The sequence below is a fragment of the Ambystoma mexicanum genome, chromosome 11, assembly GCF_040938575.1.
Source record: "Ambystoma mexicanum isolate Mex_15411 chromosome 11, UKY_AmexF1_1, whole genome shotgun sequence".
In the NCBI taxonomy this organism is placed as follows: Eukaryota; Metazoa; Chordata; class Amphibia; order Caudata; family Ambystomatidae; genus Ambystoma; species Ambystoma mexicanum.
Window position 1 is genome coordinate 446,692,078 of NC_090934.1, and position 18,743 is coordinate 446,710,820.

Consider the following 18,743-nt stretch of genomic DNA (forward strand, 5'->3'; position numbering starts at 1 on the left):
TTTGGTTCCTAATGGGTGATTGGGTTTGAGGAGCAAATGCAATTTTTGGCCCTATCTTGGAGAGGCTTTGATGAGTCAGGCACAGATAATACTTACGAAAGTGTGTTCAGACTGACAGTGACTTCTCTGATTTGTTTTGTTGCCAACACCTGCAAGATGATCAGAAATGTTTTTGTGTTTTAACTTAAACACCGTTGCAGCAGGACTACCCAGTAAAGAGTGTGCCTTTAAAATACATTGGGCCTCATCACGAGGTATGCCGGTAGCCATGCCGCTATTGGCGGCATGGCTGCCGGAAAACCGCATCCGTGTCCTCGGAATGAGGACTTACCGGACCATTCCGAGTTCGGATGGCCCGGTAATTCCTCACTCGAGGACACGGACATGGTTCATCCTCATTACCATTTCAGCCCCAACAGGGCTGAATGGGAATGGGATAGGGAGTAAACAACAGGCCATTACGAGATGTCCCGTTGTTTGCTCCCTCTTCCCCTCGCGGGACCCGGTATGCACGCCTTGTTTTCCCAGGCGTGCTTAACGTGTCCCGCGAGGGGCCCTCGTAATGTGGCGGAACGGGTTGAACGGCACCACAGCCTTTTACGGCGCCGTTTAACCCATTCCGCCAGGGTCGTAATGAGGCCCATTGACTGTTTTCTGGTTGTGTGTTTTGTTAATCAGATGCACTGTTTGATTGCTTTGTATGAAGACAATCTGTATAAGGCATTTGGATGCAATGGTCAGGAGGGATTAGAGGAGATATACGGAATGGAGCGACATAGGTATTTATTCTGTCACGACACTCCTGACAGTTCTGTTAGAATAGAGGCACGCAAAGCCTGTCTGCATAAATACCCATTAAGGAGGAAACAGTGAATCAAACTACTTCTGTATCCTTACACAAATCTGGTTGCTCACAATACAGGATTATTTTGGCCAGCGGGGAGTTTGCAACTTTCTAGTTAAAAGTGCCGACATAATTACTACCCCATGCATAATTAGAGAAGACACAATTCTAAATAGTAAAAGCTGCAATGACAAAGTGTCAGTGGCTGACTTAACACAATACTGCTAAACCAATCTGTCCTGCAGTTCACATTTTGGTTACAAGACAGAGGCAGCAAGTGGAAGATGCAGTGGGCGATAACTCTCTGAAAGTACAAGCACATGTTTTTTGGATTAATTCATATGTGAAAGTTGAATGGACAACCTCTGGTCTTCTTGATGCTCGTCTTAACATACTCACAAGTTGGGAAGGTGAAGACTGGCTTGGAGTAGGGTAGTGGCAGGCACTAGTGTAGGCCTCACTGTGAGCATGTCAGTTTGAGTAGAATGATGGTAAGACAGTGGTAATTAAGTTACTTCCACTTTACCACAGCCCCATACTTCAAGTTCTGTTGTTTAAGTGAAGGATGTACCTCCACCAAAAAGCTGGAGGCAAATCACGATTTTACCACAAGAAATCAGTGACATTACCAGAGTAAAATTACCACTGATGGAAATGCAGAAAAAATCCCAATTTGGTCAAATGGACTACAGGAATGGGGTTTTACAGCTTCTTGTCAACTCTAGTAACTCTGTTTAATTCCAAGGGACCAGGTGGCCATAGGAGTAATCAATTTTGATGATAATGTTGTGGATTTACAGCCGTATTACCCAAATGCATAATGAGACCCATTTATTTATTTATTCATACCACGTGCAAGACAAAGCCCAGAAGCATACGGGTGCCAATGAAGACAGAACAACAAAAAACATAAATCAGAAAGAGTCGGGGAGATGGAACAGGCTGGAACACTCCAGTGGTTTACTCAAATAAAAAGGTTTTCAGCCTGTGTTTGAAAGGATGTAGACTAGTGCATGATCTGAGATCCAAAGGAAAGGTATTCCAGATCCGTGGAGCAGCATGCAGAAAAGATCTTTGCTTCGCATAGGTAAGATGAGATCTTGGGGTTTCAAGAAGGCAAGTATTATTAGGTCTCAAAACTCTAGGAGCCACCAGGCATGAAATGCGGCTAGCCAAATACTTGGGCGCTTGCCCAGAAATGCAGTTGTGTGTGATACACATAACACGATAGGTGACTCGACTGTGAATAGGGAGCCAATGTAATGCTCTCCTGGCAGCCGAGACATGTTCTCTCCTTTGCAGACCTGCAACCTTACGTACTGCATTATTTTGAATCACCTGTAAACAGTTCATGTCAGGTTTAGAATTTCCAAGCAGAAGACTGAAACAATAGTCCAATGTGGCTCCTATAATGGCCCTCGCAACGATGGTGCAATTAGCCGATGAAAGAAAGGACTCTAGATGGGCCAAGAGTTTAAGATGGTAACAGGTACTAGACACAAGACCATTAAGCTGACTTTTCATGGATAGCTCTTGATCAGAAATCCCCCCCCAAGTGTCTTGACCTTGTGCTGAGTGACGATATAGCAGTCTGCAATTCTGTAATTCTGAATGAGAGATACTTTGGATCGAGCTTGTTCAGCTGAGTAGCATTGCCTAGCATTATGAGTTCTGTCTAGGAGCTGTTGAGGGAAAGCTTATTTGCTTGCATCCATGTTTGAAAGAGTTCATAAGTAGAGCCCAGGGAGACTGAGTACTTCCATTGCCTTGCCTTGTACTTCCCTCCACTCTGACTTGATGCCTAGATACATCAACCAAGAAGACCCAAATAGAAATGCTGGTTGAAAATTATGTTCACTCACTATTTGTCACTCTATATACGCCAGTTAGCCAGCTTGTAATCAAGTAAGCAAGTTTGTAACCCAGTTAGCCAGCATGTAATCTGAAGAATGCCTACATTTATCACCCTAGCACCCACCTCTAGGCTGCTCAGATTGTTGTCTAGTACCTGTTACCATCTTAAGAGTTTAAGATGGTAACAGGTACTAGACACAAGACCATTAAGCTGACTGAGCACCCACCTCTAGGCTGCTCAGATTGCTGTCAAAGAAACTTGTGATCCGTGCTTTGAAATGCTTGATGTATATTGGTTGACATTTCCTTAAATGATTACCTTATCAAATGGGACTCGGATCAGATAGACACAGCTGGCGTTGTTTGGGTATGCAGACGGATAGTTGGATGACACAAGGGTGCCTGTCGCGGTAGAATATCGGCTACTGCACACACCTGCAAGCAAAGATTGAGAAGGAAAAACATTGTAAAATTTAAGTTATTACACGAGCCCTTTCAAAGACGCATACAAAAGTGAGATATGCACATGCTGTTCAAACTGGTAGAGTGCCAACTGACCTGCAAGATCTTTGGGGTGATACAACCTCCAGGCCCCAAGAAAAAAGATATGGGAACCGCCAAGATAGTCTGAATTAGTGGGGAATGGACCACAAATAGAAAAAGTTGCCAGCGTGCTTTGAAGTGAAGTTCTATATCTTACAGATGGAGGTCTTACAGTTTAAGCTAAAGAAGAAGTGTGGCAGTGTAATGACCTATACAAATTAGGATAACGGCCATGACCTTTTATACTTCTACTTCACCAGGAAAAAAATAAATGGTTTTGAAAGGAGGGGATAGTTTTACTAGACCAGGTAGAGATATGTTGTAACCCCATATTGTCCATTCAAGGAAGGAAGCATTGCTCCCAAAAGTAGTTACAACAGCTGTGCAATTTACACATGAGATAAATGCTTCAAATTCACAAAATGAAATGGTAGTGTAAATTGCTCACATTTCCCAGAGCCTGTGTAAATCTCTCCCAATGGGCCCTTTAAGGTCGACTAATAGTGGCCCAAGGGAATGTGAGAAAATCTTACTTCTTTTTCATTTTATGATTTTGGTGCACAGAAAATAACCTTCTTTAGATGTAATTTTTAGACAATGCTGATGTATGTTGTCATCTATCTGGTGACTTAAAATCAGAGCAGGAGAAGATTTGCATATCTCATTGCAGGAAAGGATTGCATTATTGTTTATTTAAATAGATTCTGCAATAAGAGAGAATCAAAGTGTGCTTGGGTGACAGCATGAGAATGGCTGCATTTTGAGCTTATTGCAATTGTTTCCTGGACAGGGATGCATTCAGAAACGCAAGCTGCATATCTGCATATCTGTGTATAAATCGGAAATCAGTTGTGACACGTTCATCCTTCTTGTCCCCTTTCAGATTTATGGACTGTGACATTCCTCAAGGATCCTCTTTGCCCCATTTCCTATTTAATCTTTATTCACAGTCTCTGGGATGTTTACTGAGAAGCCATGAGATGCTGTTTGATCGTATGCTGGTGACACTTAAAGCCCTCCTTCAACTTAAAGGGGGGCTTGATACCTTAGCTGCATGCTTTCTAGATATGTGACTCAAGTCTGAATCTGGATGGACAAATGTAGGCTCACATTCAAGCCTATCAAAAGTGATATCCTGGTCAGATTCCTTGGGACTACCATCCAAGCCTTCATTAGAGGAAAGAATCGTTAGGGGCCCTATTGATGATAAATTGAATCATGGACTACAAATCAGAACAGATACTCAAACATGCATTTGTATCTCCTCCTGTGGAGTAGTATTCTTGGGTAATTCTGAAAAAAATAAATGCAAGTTTCAGCTTTTGTAGGGCAGAATGCCAAAGTAAAGAGTAACACAATGTGAAATTGCCTTTACACCCCGTTGTTTTCCAAAAAGTAAATGCTGACTTCACATTATGGTTTTCAGGTGGTGGTTACTAAGGATTACTATGGAATCCACCTGCCACTAGTAAGTGATGATGCAAGGCTGAACCCACGTGAATTCATTTGTTTAAAGAACAAGACAAAGAAGGAAAGCATGGCAGCATTGATGTCTTCACTCTATGCCCCTCCTTCGGCTTAGAGCGAATTTTCAATGCCCCTGCAGCATAAATGAACACTGGCTTAATCCTCCACTCATGCTCCAGTGATGCTCATAGTTATTGAAGGTGGAGGGTGGGGCGTATTGGGAATTACATGTATGCCTTCCATTTGCCCTCCGTCTTCAAAATCAATTTGGTTTCACACCAGTATGAGATTATCATGTTGGTGTGAAACCATTGATTTCTTATGGAAACCACCGGTGGTTTCCATAAGAAAACATTGTAAATGCCACCAGCCATGTGTATATGGATGGCAGGCAGCATTTACTCTATTTGCACTACAGAGTGCAAATAGAGAAGTGTAAGGAGGCTTCCGCCGCCTCTTACACTGCTCATTGCTCTCTGCTGTGCAATTTATGAACATATCTGGAGGGGAACTGATAGCACGTAAGGGCAAACGTCAGTTACCCTATCAGGGCAATCTAAGTTTAAATAGAAAATTAGCTCCCTTGTGTGCAAGAAAATAGGTTGGAAAATAAAATGAACGATTGAAAGCATTGCACCTTGCTTTTATGCATTCATTCATTTTAGACTTCAATATATTTTAGAATTACCCCCACTCTCTTTTCCCATTTCCCCATCCTAAAAATCCTAACACACTGATACCTTTCTTCATATCCAGGCTAGACTATTGTAACATGTCTTACCGAGAACTCCCTAAAGGCGACATCAGGTGTTTACAATTAATGCAAAATGCTGCAGCCAGGTTGATGATGGGCCTGAGTATTTGAGCCCATGTCTCTACAGCTCTGAGGAATTCACATGGTTTCCCAATGGACAAATGGATCATTTTTAAGGACATTTGTTTTGACCACAAGGCATGTGAGGGTTGTGGCCCTGGGTTTCTAATTGATCCGATTTTTCCTCATAATCTCTAAAGAAAGTTCTGCTCACATCAACTTGCTGACCTCACCTTAATAGAAAATATAGAGCAGGCGGCGAAACATTTGCCGTACAGCACTGGAACACACTTCCTGTCCACTTGCACCATAAAGGGAATATTTGAAATCTAGGAAATGCCTTAAAACCTTCTTATTTGCCTCATAATCGGACTATCTGCTTTGCAACTGCTGTATCCACAGTGTTCCCCTAGTGCCAAAGATTCTTTTGAGGTGTATGAGTGTTCTATACAAACAGTTTATGCGCACATACATGCATACATACATACCGCACTGGTAGAGGGTGTTGACTTTAGCAAGATCCAGATTGCTGAGTCCGTATCTCTGTCCAATTGGAACATTGGGATCTGGCTTGGGGATGATGGTTGCTTTCCCTGAAGTGTTACTGAAAGCAATGCTGGGGATAAGAAAATAGCCTTCCATTAAATGGTTTGCAGTGATGTAGGTCTGTACTGGAGTGCCATACCATATTATATGTTCAGTTATTTCGTTAACCTGGAAATAAGTAGGCTTTGCAGACAATCATTACTTTGATCTGTTCCTTTATTATTGCCTGCCCATCCCACCACAGTTCTGACTAGAATACTCAGAACCACTGACAGATTAACCATCAGTTTTGCATCCTTGATATTGGATTTTAAACATTCTGCAAGGAGCTGTGAGTGGATTGGGACCTTATGTGAACAAAGGGGTTGCTCCAGTATCTCAAGGCATCATGGAGAAATGTCCTTTTGCTTAGATGAAAGTTACTTAACAACAATGCAATGGGCCTCATTACATCCATGGCGGCCATGGTATGAACGGTGCTGGTAAGGGACCGGCACCGTTCATACCGGGCCGCCACATTACGAGTTCTGCTGCGGGTCCCGCTCTGTACGCCTGGCCAGACCAAACGTGCAGAGCGGGACACTCTTGCAGTACAGGATTCTAACAACGGGCCCGTTAATGACGGGCCCATTGTTAGCATCCTCCCCATTCCCATTGAGCCCTATGGGGGCTCAATGGGAACAGGGACGTACCGGGTACCGCGAAAGGGAATTAACAGGCCCTCCAAGGTTGGAATGTCCCAGTAAGTCCCCTTTCGCGGGACCCGAACCCAGACCCGAGTTTGGGGGTAGCCATGCTGCTAAAAACAGCATGGCTACCTCCAAACTCGTAATGAGGCCCAATGACCAACTGGTCACTTATAATTCCTCTCTTCTAAAATGACCCTTCTTCCTTCTCCTTCTGTTAACAATACAGTAATTTTGGCTTCTGTGCATTAAACTGAAAAATGGAAGGCATTCACAGGTGTGCATTTCACGCCCATGTCTTGCATGTGGCCTAGCTGTCACTGGTGGCACTGACTATAATGAGTGTGCAAGGTGACTGGTACATATTGCAATCAGTAAGTGCAAGATAGAAATGAAAAAAAGCCTTTCCATGACATACACCGGTGGTGAATACCTGACGACGACTGGTGCAAGAACCGAGGGAAGGAAATGTAGACTCCACTCTCTGTGTATATGAATTTTATTGCACAGCAACCGACTTACCAGCTAGGTATGCCCAATGGAAAACCCTCAACCTACCACATAACACTATGGAGCTGGGATTATCTTTGCTTCTTGGCACTCATCCCTAACACATTGGGTCACAAGTTCAGCATTGTGTATTAAAAGTCGTGGTAATTCCATTACTGCACTGCCGAACAACAAGTTTGAACTTGACATGGGGGAGTTTCCTCCAGCATCATGCTGAAATTAAATCCTCCACTGGTCAAAAATCGGTGCCACAATCCCTATGGAGTCATATGGTCTCCAAAAACGGGGATTACCAGCACCCTTCAACCACTTCTAGTCCTGTGGGAAACCCACAGAACCAAGTGGTGGTAATGGTAAACAGGTTGGCAGTAATGTGTTGAATTTACTGCCGAATTACCACCAGATTCATAATTTGGCCCATTGTTCTCATTGCACACTGGGATTCACACTTCATTGAGACATCTCCTTCCTTAATCCGTCATCTATTTGCTGCATCTCCATCCCTGATCCAGCCTCAAAACTGGTAGGCGCATTCATAAACTTTTCCATTTCATTTGCAGTCCCTTCCTTAATCATGTAAAACACTTCATAATTTTTCTACAGTTATCGTATGCCTTTAGGTTTGAGCACAACATTAACAAATCTTAACATAACATAATATTCTGGATCGCAGAGCTTCTTATATCATGTAATTGACATTGACTAATAGACATGCATGACTATTTGTGAGGGGAAAACCTCGAACAATACACTTGAAAAGTGCCAGTCTCTCAGCCAAGGTTTACCTTGGGTAGTGCATCAAGGACAAGTAGTCGTACTCCAGGCCCAAGTTATCGGTGTCTATTTTGATGAAATTGCCCATGTCACCTGTCAAAATGAAGACAAATAACTAAGTCTGAGAAGGAGGGAAACAAGATAATACTGCATTACAAAGATAAGGAACTGAGCATTTCACACCTGTGTACTCTCCTTGTACCCTGATCAGTTTTGTTTGTGTGTATTTCTATCGCAGATGCTAGTACCAATTTGTGTAAGTGACTTGCTGTTTGCTCCTGGTCAATACATATATTTATTGAAACATTTGAACATTTTGACACATAATATATATCTATTTACTTCATATAAACAAACATTGCCTGCCTTCATCTTCTTTGGAGCCAGAAGCATTTTCACTATGGGTAGCTTTATTAATGTATAGAGCTACTCAATTCTAAAGTGAGAGATCAAGTACAACCACTCACAATAGCTGCTGGGTGCATCATGATGTGGTGAGCCCACTTAGATGAAATAACTTGAAATGATGGATTGTTTAAATTGTTCATAAATTGACTAAAGTTAAGGCTTGTGATATCTAGGGACATAATGCACACCCGTGCTGCTCCTTTGTTGCAGAGGCCTCACACTAAACAAGCACCCCCATATTAAGCAAAGGCCCATTTTTGGCTAGTTGTGGTGGCATGTCAGGGGTCTCTCATCAAGTTTTTCACGGGTTTCCACATTCTTATTTATGCTACTGCCGACCTTCCACAGGTGCATAACTGACAGCGGCAGATGGCTGATCACAATCCTTATCGTTTCAGTTTTACACAGAGTGTTTATGGGAGTCAAAGGAACGTGAATCGGCCACTGCATGTTACTCTGCTTCTGCCACAATCTTCTGTATCTTAATATAATACACCCTAATACAAGGGTGTATTATATTAAGATGTTTTGATTTCTGAAATTTAAGGTAAGGAGGTTGCTCTGCAGGACCGTGTGTTCTGATTAACAAACTTTCCAAATTTACATTTTAGTGTACGTTTGGCATTCCTTTCAATTTAAATAGAATGGTAAATAGAGAGCTACTGTGGTTTGAATGCTCATATACCCACATCTCATGAGAGACTAGCCTGCCTGTTGCCCATGCTACTATTCCCATTCTGTATATAGAATTATCTAAGGATGTCTCGACACATGGCACAGACATTCTAACTATGAAATCCAGACACACCTCCTATAAAACTATACCTGGAAACCCCCAACAGTGCTATTTGCTGCTTTCATTTTCTTACAGGGCTATATCAAAAGAAAAAAAACAAGAATATGCAGACTGTACATACTCAAAAAAATAATTCTATCTGAAAATTAGTTATTTATTTATTCTAGGTTTTGATAATGTGCTTTGCTCGGTAAGACATGTGTAACATTCTTATTAAGGCTCTAATGCATACTGGAAGTGTTCCTGCGAAATGAACATTGCATTATTTGTAAAATAGCCCGTTTCAAGTGTTTATACAATTAATCACTGCCATTTGTATTAGCTAATTGCAGAGAATATGAACATTCTAAATGTCCTTCATAGATAGAAAGGATTATGCTCAGATTTAAAATAATGAACTGTTTCTTCTGTGAGCACTAAGGCAAAGCTTATCATTGAATGATGTTCACTGATTTGAATGAGTGCTGTTGAACCTGAACATGCATTACAGTATGCACAAGCCATAATAATTAATACAAAATATAAAATAATAAGCACACTGGAAGAGTCCCCAGCACCACTTTAAGAGCATATTTGCATTTGCTTACATCGTCACTTACAGACAAGACCCCTCTGTATTATGGTGACATTTCTGCAGGATGCATTGAATAATCATATATGCCTCTAAAAACATGGCTGGTCACCTTGGTGAGATGCCTCTGTCTTAAGTTCTCTCATTCATCTGTAGCTTGAATGTCACAGCCCAAAGACATTTTCTGTCCAGTAATGTCCAGTAACAAAGAGCCTTGCTGCTCTCCTTTAACAGCCATTGCAGTGTGGTGCAGAAAGGAGCAGTATGAAATGTCAGGGTAGATATCTATTCGGATTTCACATGGACCGGATCTTGACATAATGTTAAAGTGTTATCAGTATGTTCTGTGCCAACATACCTGTTGGTGAGGGCGAGAGGATAATGAATACGTGCAATTTCTGGTCATATTGTTGATGAGAAGGAGACAGAAAATGCACACTGCAAACTAAAGGGGTGATTAGGTGCCTACTACTATTCGCTTCAGGAATATCACATGCAGTAACGGTTGGTAAAACAAGCAAAATGCTGGTTTTACTGCAGCTAAAGTGGGAAATGTTTCCACCTATTCAGGTTTTCAGAAATACCCCATAATCGATTCCCTTTAAAATAAATTGTCCACACCTGTTTGTGGGGTGGAAATGCATATGCATATAGGAGAGCAGCCGTGCGTATCACTGCTTTGCAGGGACAGAAAGATAGAACCTAAGAGTCAGCATGGTCCTTGCTGTAAATTACATAGGTTGGCCCGAGGGCATCAGAATATGTGCATCTTTGCACACATCATGGCTGTACTAGCTGTGCTTGCCATTTTCATCACAAGATAATCAATGCAGAAGCACATTACTTGCATTTGCAGGAGAGACATATGTTTGAAGCATCTTCATAGTTTGCCTCAAAATTATTATTATCTCCTCCTTTTGGGTGTGGATAAAATATAGGGTACTTTTGGGTAGGATTCCACATCACAATCAGACAGTTTTTTTTATCGTAAATACTGAACTAAGTATTCATCAATCAGTAACGAGGTGAAAGATAACATGAAATGCACACAGGATTCATGATCATTCAAGTTTGTACATTAACCACACCAATGAGTACACTTTTACTATAGCCCATCGGCCAACTTCGGTGACATGACGTTTTAGGCTTTTCACTATAAGGGCAGAATTTAGTGTTTGGAAGTTCAACTGTCCCTATTGGGGATACCTAAACATTTTGCTTTTTCCCCTGTTCTTTTTCAGATGTCTGGACTCGTTTGGTGGCCATTGGGACTTCTATTGAAGTCTAGCTGCCATTGCAACAATTTTTTAGAATATGGTAATATGGTAGCCCATATGGCTGTTAGTAGAAGGGTGTTTTTTACGTAGCCCATTTTGCCCTTACATTATTATATCCCCCTTGCTGGGTTTTATGTAGTAGTCTGCTGGCAACTGTAACTTAGTTTTGGCATTAGTACTGTAATGAACCTTTTGGGTAGCCATTGGGTAACCTATGTATTTGCTTAAGACCTGCTCTCAGGCATTTCATGTTTGCGGCTGATTCTTTATTTAATCAAAATAATAAGACCAGCCTAAAATGGCCATTGTGCATTCTTGGGATCAATCTGTGCCCAACCCTGAACCCTCTATAGTGGCTTGGACTCATTTAGACCAGCCCCTCACCCTGAAACCCCTACTATACACCTTGTGGTGATTGACCAGAAAGGATGACAGTTTCTGAGGCCAACTTAATTGGTTGGCTGCCAACACCTTGGTTATATGCCCTGGTGTGTGATTGGATGACTGGTTTATGGAAACCAATACTAGTGTCAGTTTATCTAGGGAAGTGCATGACCCTGCCATCAGTTCTGCAGGATTTTTCTTGGAAGGATGCAGGTATACTTAACTGCTGGACGATGTTGCCACTAAAAAGATGCTGCTGAATTTTGAGGCCAAGTTTGGCCATACTGACTTGGCTTGAATATCTGTACCTTAGCTCTGGATGTTCTTTTCCTCTCCCTGGACCATCCTTATGGGACGGGCGAGGCCTTCCATGGCTGGACCACCACTAGCCTGTTTTGCTGCTATATTCTTTATTTGACTACCTTGGTAATTTGCCTTTGTGTAGGAAGCTACTGTTGCATGATGGATATTCGGAACACAATACCTGACCTCTCCTATTCTTCTGACAGACCCGAAATGCTTCCACTGTTGCATTCTCCAACTGACCGTTTTCTCCTAGCTGGCTGCCCTCCTTTTTTCTCAGAAACGTAAGATATTTTTGGCTTAGTTCCACCCTATTCAATGAGCCGTCTCTGCCATTTCTTCCACTTCTGTTTTAGGGGTCCGACTCCTGGGAAGACCGATGTTTCTACTTTTTTCCTATCTGGGTCATTGTTGGTAAGGGGTTTAATCCCCTGGGTGGCCAGGGTCTATTAACCACAGGATAGGTAGATTCCAACACAGCTTTTTCCATCAAGGGTTATGTCATTGCATTTATTACAACACATTTTACCGCACAGGTACATGGGGGTTGGTTAGGGAATAAAAAAGGTTACAGTGAAGACTTGGGGGGCAGAGTCTCCCCCTGCACACATTTGTGGCAAAATGCCAGACAAGAAAATGTGTATAATTCTCCCTTGATTAAAAAATCTATAGGAAATCACATAGAACCAGCACACCTAGCAAAGAAGATTGACTTTTTTCGTCCATCTGAATATTTTTTGGGGGGGAACCACAACTGCAAGATTTTACAGCTGGGCTCTGGGGTAATGGGTTATTCAAGGTGATTATCCTTAGGGACATCCATGTTCTTCTATTAAATTGTTCTGTACATTCCCTTCAATCTCGTTTTGAGATAGACTCCTCTTGGATAAAATATTGATGGGAAAGCACCTCTTCCTGGGACTGGTTGGTTATCCAACTGCACTGGAGCTCTTCAAGAGGGTCTCCTCTGTCATCCCCTGAAATTTGTTGCAGTCTTCTCTGAAACTGTGAGGTAGAATTGGTACTTAATATACTTTTCCCCAAAGTCATAGCGGCGTCTCATGATATGTTCTCATTTAATTCTACGGTGAACCTCTGAGCTAACCTGGAGCTCTACCAATGTCACTTTTGAGGTACTTCCCTTCCACTGGATATTTCTTCCTTTCCAGCTCTCCCCATGTTCCCTGGAGTTCTACGGCAAAACTGGAGTTTTAGCTTGTGCCATTAAATGTATTCTGAGTCCAAATATTTGTTGTGTTATGTTCTTAAATGTTTGACTTTTTCTTCCACACTAGGTCCTACATTTGATGTATGATGAACATTTACAATACCCGTAATACATTGTCATAGAGGACAATGAGTTTTGGGGCTGTATTTCAATGTTGGCACATAGGGTCCTGATGGTGATTACCATAATACATTTGACTGTTATCTAGGATCACCTTTTTTCTGATTGCTTAGCCTATTTGCATATCTCTCACCAGATAATGGACTATCTTTTTAATTTTAGAAGTGGTTTTGGTCTTACTTGACCATTATTCATTTAAAAGAGAACATGTTTTTATTTCAATGTGTGTCACTAATAGTTCTTATTTTAAGCTTATAAAGATTCTGTATTTAATTTCAAGTAAAATTTAAATGTTTTAAGATACCACTGTATTTTTTTGGAAATCTGTGTGGACTAACTGTATTTCCCTACTGAAAACATTTATCTTGGATGGTTGCACTGCCCTCATCAGAGGGTTGTGCACAACTATCCCTAGCACTCACTATTATTGCCCCTCCCCAATGTGTCTAGATGTATTGCTTGTAAGGTAAATCTGTTCCTCTTTTGGTGACTCTTGTTTGTGGCTCCAAAGGCACCTGCCTACAAATAATGTTGTACAACCGACCCTGCTGCTAAACTCTCCCACTGATCCATGCCAACTTGGTTTTACCACTTTACTACAGCTGTTAATCAATAGTGCCTATTTGTGCGACTGGGAACTGCATTTATTTCAGCAAACTTCACATGGGGTGCATAATAATCTCACTAGATTGTGAGATACCTTGATCTTCATCATTGGGTCTTGCTAAAATAAGGAACCTAAAGGTGAAAACATGTGCAATGATTTCCAAATCATATAACACAACAAATGTTGCAGTTTTTCTTTTCAATTCAATGAATTACTATGGAGTTTCACTGTACCGGGTGAGATATACTGTGTCATGATGGTCACATAATCATCACGGTCGCTGCGGTTTTGCTCGTGGAAAAATCCCAGGGCATGGTGCAACTCATGCTGAATTGCGCCAATTGTCATGCAAGATCCTGTCAATGATATTTGCTGGGCACCTCCAATTTTTCCGATGTAAGACCAGCATCTGGAGAGAAGGGAACACCACATATCAGATAATACAACCTTTGGTTTTTATCTTCCACTATGTCAGGATCCTCAATCACACTCAATGTGCACAGTGTGGCCATGTAAACCAGCATTCTCCACGACTTACTTGTTTACCTCAGCCATCCATTTTCAAACTCCCGTCTCTCTCTCTCTATTTCTATGCCTCCTCCAACTTGTATCACACTATGCTGGGGCTTCCCCATCCTGTCAACATAGTTCTTTCTTTGTGTTGGACTTGTGTTCTTTAATACTCTGTGTCGTTTCTTCATCACAGTGGTTGATAGACAGACATTCTTCATTACTGCTGTGATCTTACTCTTCACAGCACCAAACGGATCTCTTATTTCAGTAATTACCTTACAATAGTATATTCAAGAGGAGTCTTGGTGTCTTTCATTTGCCAGAACTAGATTGGGCATTTGACGATAATAAAAGGTTGCTTAATCATTGGAAAGGGAGTCCTTATCCCCAATAGGAGAGTCTCTCCCTGTGATGTCCCACTTACCACAACCCCTAGGGGGATTTGCATAGAAGGCTCACCTCCATAACCTCAATCGAAGGGGCTCCGCTTTGGGGCAAGTGATTGAATGCCTTCATTCATCAAACCTACTTCACTGAGAATTCACTTGAAGACATCACTGAAATTGTGAACTCAGTGACATTTTCTGGAGAACACAGATACATTGTTCTGCTGTTTTGTTGATTAACTATATACTTATCCTAGCCCCCACTCCTCATCACCACGATCTGCAACACATCCTTTGATAGATGTCAAATTTCTGTGATTGTCATAGGACCTACCATCGGACACTTGCTAAAATGAAAACCCACTCTCAACCCTGATGGCCCAAACAGCTACACTTCTAAATCAAACATTCTGTTTTTTGGGCAAGACTATTAAAAAAAAACATTACCTTTCAACTTACTGCCCTACGCAAGGATAAACTTTCCCTGCATGATAACTAAACATGTTTCAGACAACACAGAAACATGGAGACTGCTTTGCTCTTTTTGGGAGAACATCTTTTATAATCTCTGAACACTAACACTCCCTCAACCATTTATCATTTAAGGGATGGCTACAGCTTACGATCATCCCACTCTCCTAAAAGACTAACATATTTCATGGGCATCACAGGAGTAACGCTGTAATTTCTCTCCTCCATCACTGAGCATGAATTATCCCACGTTAAACTAGGAAATGTCATCCCCTCATCATTCCATCTAAAAATATGTGTTCCAATGTTTCTACCCTTTCAGCATGGCATTTTAATGCATACACTAAACTTAAGGAAAACTCCCGAATAAATATTTTGTAATGAATCTCTAGTTGCTTAAAAGTCAACAAGATCGGATGGTGCATAATAACCTATGCTCAAACTTGAGCAAAACTGAAATATTCCTTTTTGGATTTCTAACCACAATGCACTTATCATTCCAGTGGCCAGAATCTATATGTCAAGACCCCTGTATGAATCAATAATATGGGGTTATTTCCAACCTGATCCTCACCTTTATACTAGAAATGAATTAGATCACTCAGAATATGCATTTCAAATTGAACATTATTTAATTTGTTGATATGTTCTAAATATTTACATGGTGAGATTTATTATGCTGCTCCCAGAAATATTGTAACATTCCTTACCCGGGTTTCAATAAGTCAACCACTCACTAGCTCCACATGTCTGACTACAGAGCAGCAAGACTTCTCCTAGATTTCAAACTACAACAAAGCCACCCTAACTAATAGTCCATGATCTATTTAAGACAAAAACTGTTTTCTGCAACAAAAGGCTTGTAAGATTCATGTGGCTCTGAAATCTAGATGAACATCTAGTGATGCCTACTGGGTGGCACTGTGAAAGGCATAACACGGCCCGAATTTTTTTTCTATGTTCACATTGTAGTTGGAAGGTTTGTTTTCAAGCCTTTTTAAACAAACCATATTTGTGAGGCTATTTCAGCGTATAGATAAGGTGTTTGTCCTCTGCATAATCATTCATTGTCATTCCAAAGGTTGTAATCATTGTAATCAACATAGTGAGGTAAATATTAAATATCAGGAGGGACAGTAATGAACTTTGGAGAACCCCAGATGACAAGGACCGCAGCCCATAATGAAAAGGGTTCAGATAAATATGTTCCTGCATATCTATGAGAAAATATCTGATCCAGTCTAGGGCCTGATGTATGTATGTATGATGACTATGTATGCAATATGAGCAATTGCAATGTTATGGATGAGTGTATGAAACCACACTAAGGGGTCCAAGAGGAAACTGTCCCCAAAATCACTGTTAGCTGTTTTGGCCTTAGGACTATCCAAGATGGACAACACCACATATTATGTTCCATGTAGGGGATGAAAGTCAATTTGGAATTGATCTACCTTTTCTAAAATTCAACAAATCCCTGCAACTGTTGATTGGCCATTTGTTCCAATAGTTGAGTCAAGAATGGCAGGTTGGAAATAGGCCTAACATTTGTTTGGTTGGTGGGGTCCTTCTCAAGCATATTTAACAATGTGGTTATCTAAGCAACTATGGAAGCTTTTGGGACTACTCGGGAAGATAGTGAGCAATTTAGAATGGCCTTATTCGTGGAGACAGTAAGGGAAGCTTGAATAAAAGCTTATAGGTACTGGAAGGATTTTTTAGTTGGAGTTTTTTCTGTCAAGAACTGAGCAATTTCAATGAAGAGAGACTGATGCAGAGTAGTTGATGTTGGGCTGTGCAGTTCATCAGTAAGATTGAAAAATTATATATGTGAGGCGGCACAGTAGTCAAACAGTTTGAAAATATTGCCTTTTGATTTGAAGTATGTTCTTTTTGTAGTTTCGGAAGCCCTCTCATCACTGGGATCTCTTCAGATATCGTTCAGGTGTTTTATTTTTTGTTATATTCCTAAATTCCTTGGGATTCCACTGATATAATCTTGTTTTTGTGTCTGTTTCTTTATATTTTTAGGTAAAATAACATCATGCCATTGAGAGAAGTGTTCAATTAGTTGTTGGCAATTACTGTCAATATTAGATAAATCATTGATGAGCAGCTCTAGAGTTTAAACATTCTTCTAAGTAGGTATGTGGTGAATTTGATCCAATTTCCAGGTTGTTCTTCCTTAATGACAGATTGATTTGGTCTACATGTTTGAATTACTGAGTAATTAAAAAGAACGTCAAAGTGGTCAGACAACAGCAGAATTTAGCAGCTCTGCTACACTCTCAGGGTGTTTAAATGTCTCTGGGCCTATTACAAGTGTGGCAGTCCAGAATTAAGGGTGCTGGTAGAAACGTACCGCACCCATTCTGGAATGCACCCTACATGTCTGTGGGTGGGGGCCGTTTAGCTTGGCAGGCACAAGGGCACCGGTCCGCAGAGTATTCACTTGAGCACTGGCACTGTTAGGAACCAGTGGTTCCCTCTCCCCTCAACCTATGAGACTCCATGGGAATAGGGATTAACATTTGCCGGTGCCGGACCTCCTGATCGTCCGCTAAGTCAGGCCCCAATAAAGTGTTGCGAGTCCGATGGCAACCCGCCAGAAGCACCTTCAGGGTTGCTGCCAGACTCGTAATGAGGCCGATTGCCCCTCACTCATCCCCTCCAGACTAGAAGGATTGATAGGCTTGATGCTTGTCCATGCACCATTGTGATAGATCTCATGTGGCCACCAGCAAAATATATTTTGTTTTGGTATTTAGAATTGAGATTGTACACTTGTGAGAAAACAGATATAAGTAATTGATGTTTATCAGAGTGCTTTGATGGACATGTGGCTACAAGGTAGACCATATACTTACCCAGTCCCCGGCTGGATCTGGAGGTAGTTTGTTTCTGCTGTGCGAGGCTCAAAGCGAATGCAGGTAAGTGTTGCATATTCCTGCATTGCATCCACAATTGTAGCTGTATTTGCGGTGCCTGGGGATAATGAGAGTGAACATTGAGTTTTGGTTGAGAGAAGTTTGAAACCCAGGGTAGGTAATAAGCAGGGGCAAATATCAGGAGGACATATGTAGGAACATATGAGGAATTTAACTTACTGTAAGCAGAACTGATGGTGTACGGTATGGTGACGATTCCATTGCTGGATTTGGGCCAGAAGCAACTGTTGCCTGCACATTTCGCTGCACTGCGCCCAGGGAGAACTGCAATGTCCCCCTCACGTATCAGCTGTTGGCCACCTAAAACAAGAGCAGAGGGAAAGTGAAGGGATCTAGAGCCTGGCATCTGACTCTGCAGGGACAAGTTCACTATTATAGGATTTAATGAGCAGATCGAATTGGAAAGTTGTAGCTTCTTGCACCACTCGAGTGCCAAGTACTAGGCCGGGCAGGTTAACTGAAGACAAATAATTTCCGCTAAACATAGTATGATTACACCCAATAAAATAAGCATGTTGTCTTTTTATAAGCATGGATTAATTAATGTCTACAGTAAGGACCATTTGAATGATATTCATAAAAGCTGCAAACATTTTCTAAGGCAAATGTCCTGTATATAATTGTCGATGTCCAAAAGCGGTGATGTTTTGGGGTCAAGGGATTTATTTGATTTTTCATTGAAACTTTGTAACA

At 41.3% G+C, this 18,743-nt stretch overlaps 1 protein-coding gene across 1 annotated transcript in view; it reads right to left on the bottom strand.

Moving 5' to 3' along the window:
• LOC138504722 (embryonic protein UVS.2-like) overlaps positions 1-18,743 on the bottom strand; it is a 60,385-nt gene that overhangs the window by 17,090 nt on the left and 24,552 nt on the right. The window contains exons 4-9 of the mRNA XM_069625259.1: positions 18,210-18,350; positions 17,970-18,087; positions 13,966-14,141; positions 8,050-8,131; positions 6,011-6,138; positions 3,018-3,133 (exon numbers count right to left, since the gene is read on the bottom strand). Coding sequence (XP_069481360.1) covers positions 3,018-3,133; positions 6,011-6,138; positions 8,050-8,131; positions 13,966-14,141; positions 17,970-18,087; positions 18,210-18,350 — 761 coding nt within the window. The remainder of the gene's footprint in view (positions 1-3,017; positions 3,134-6,010; positions 6,139-8,049; positions 8,132-13,965; positions 14,142-17,969; positions 18,088-18,209; positions 18,351-18,743) is intronic.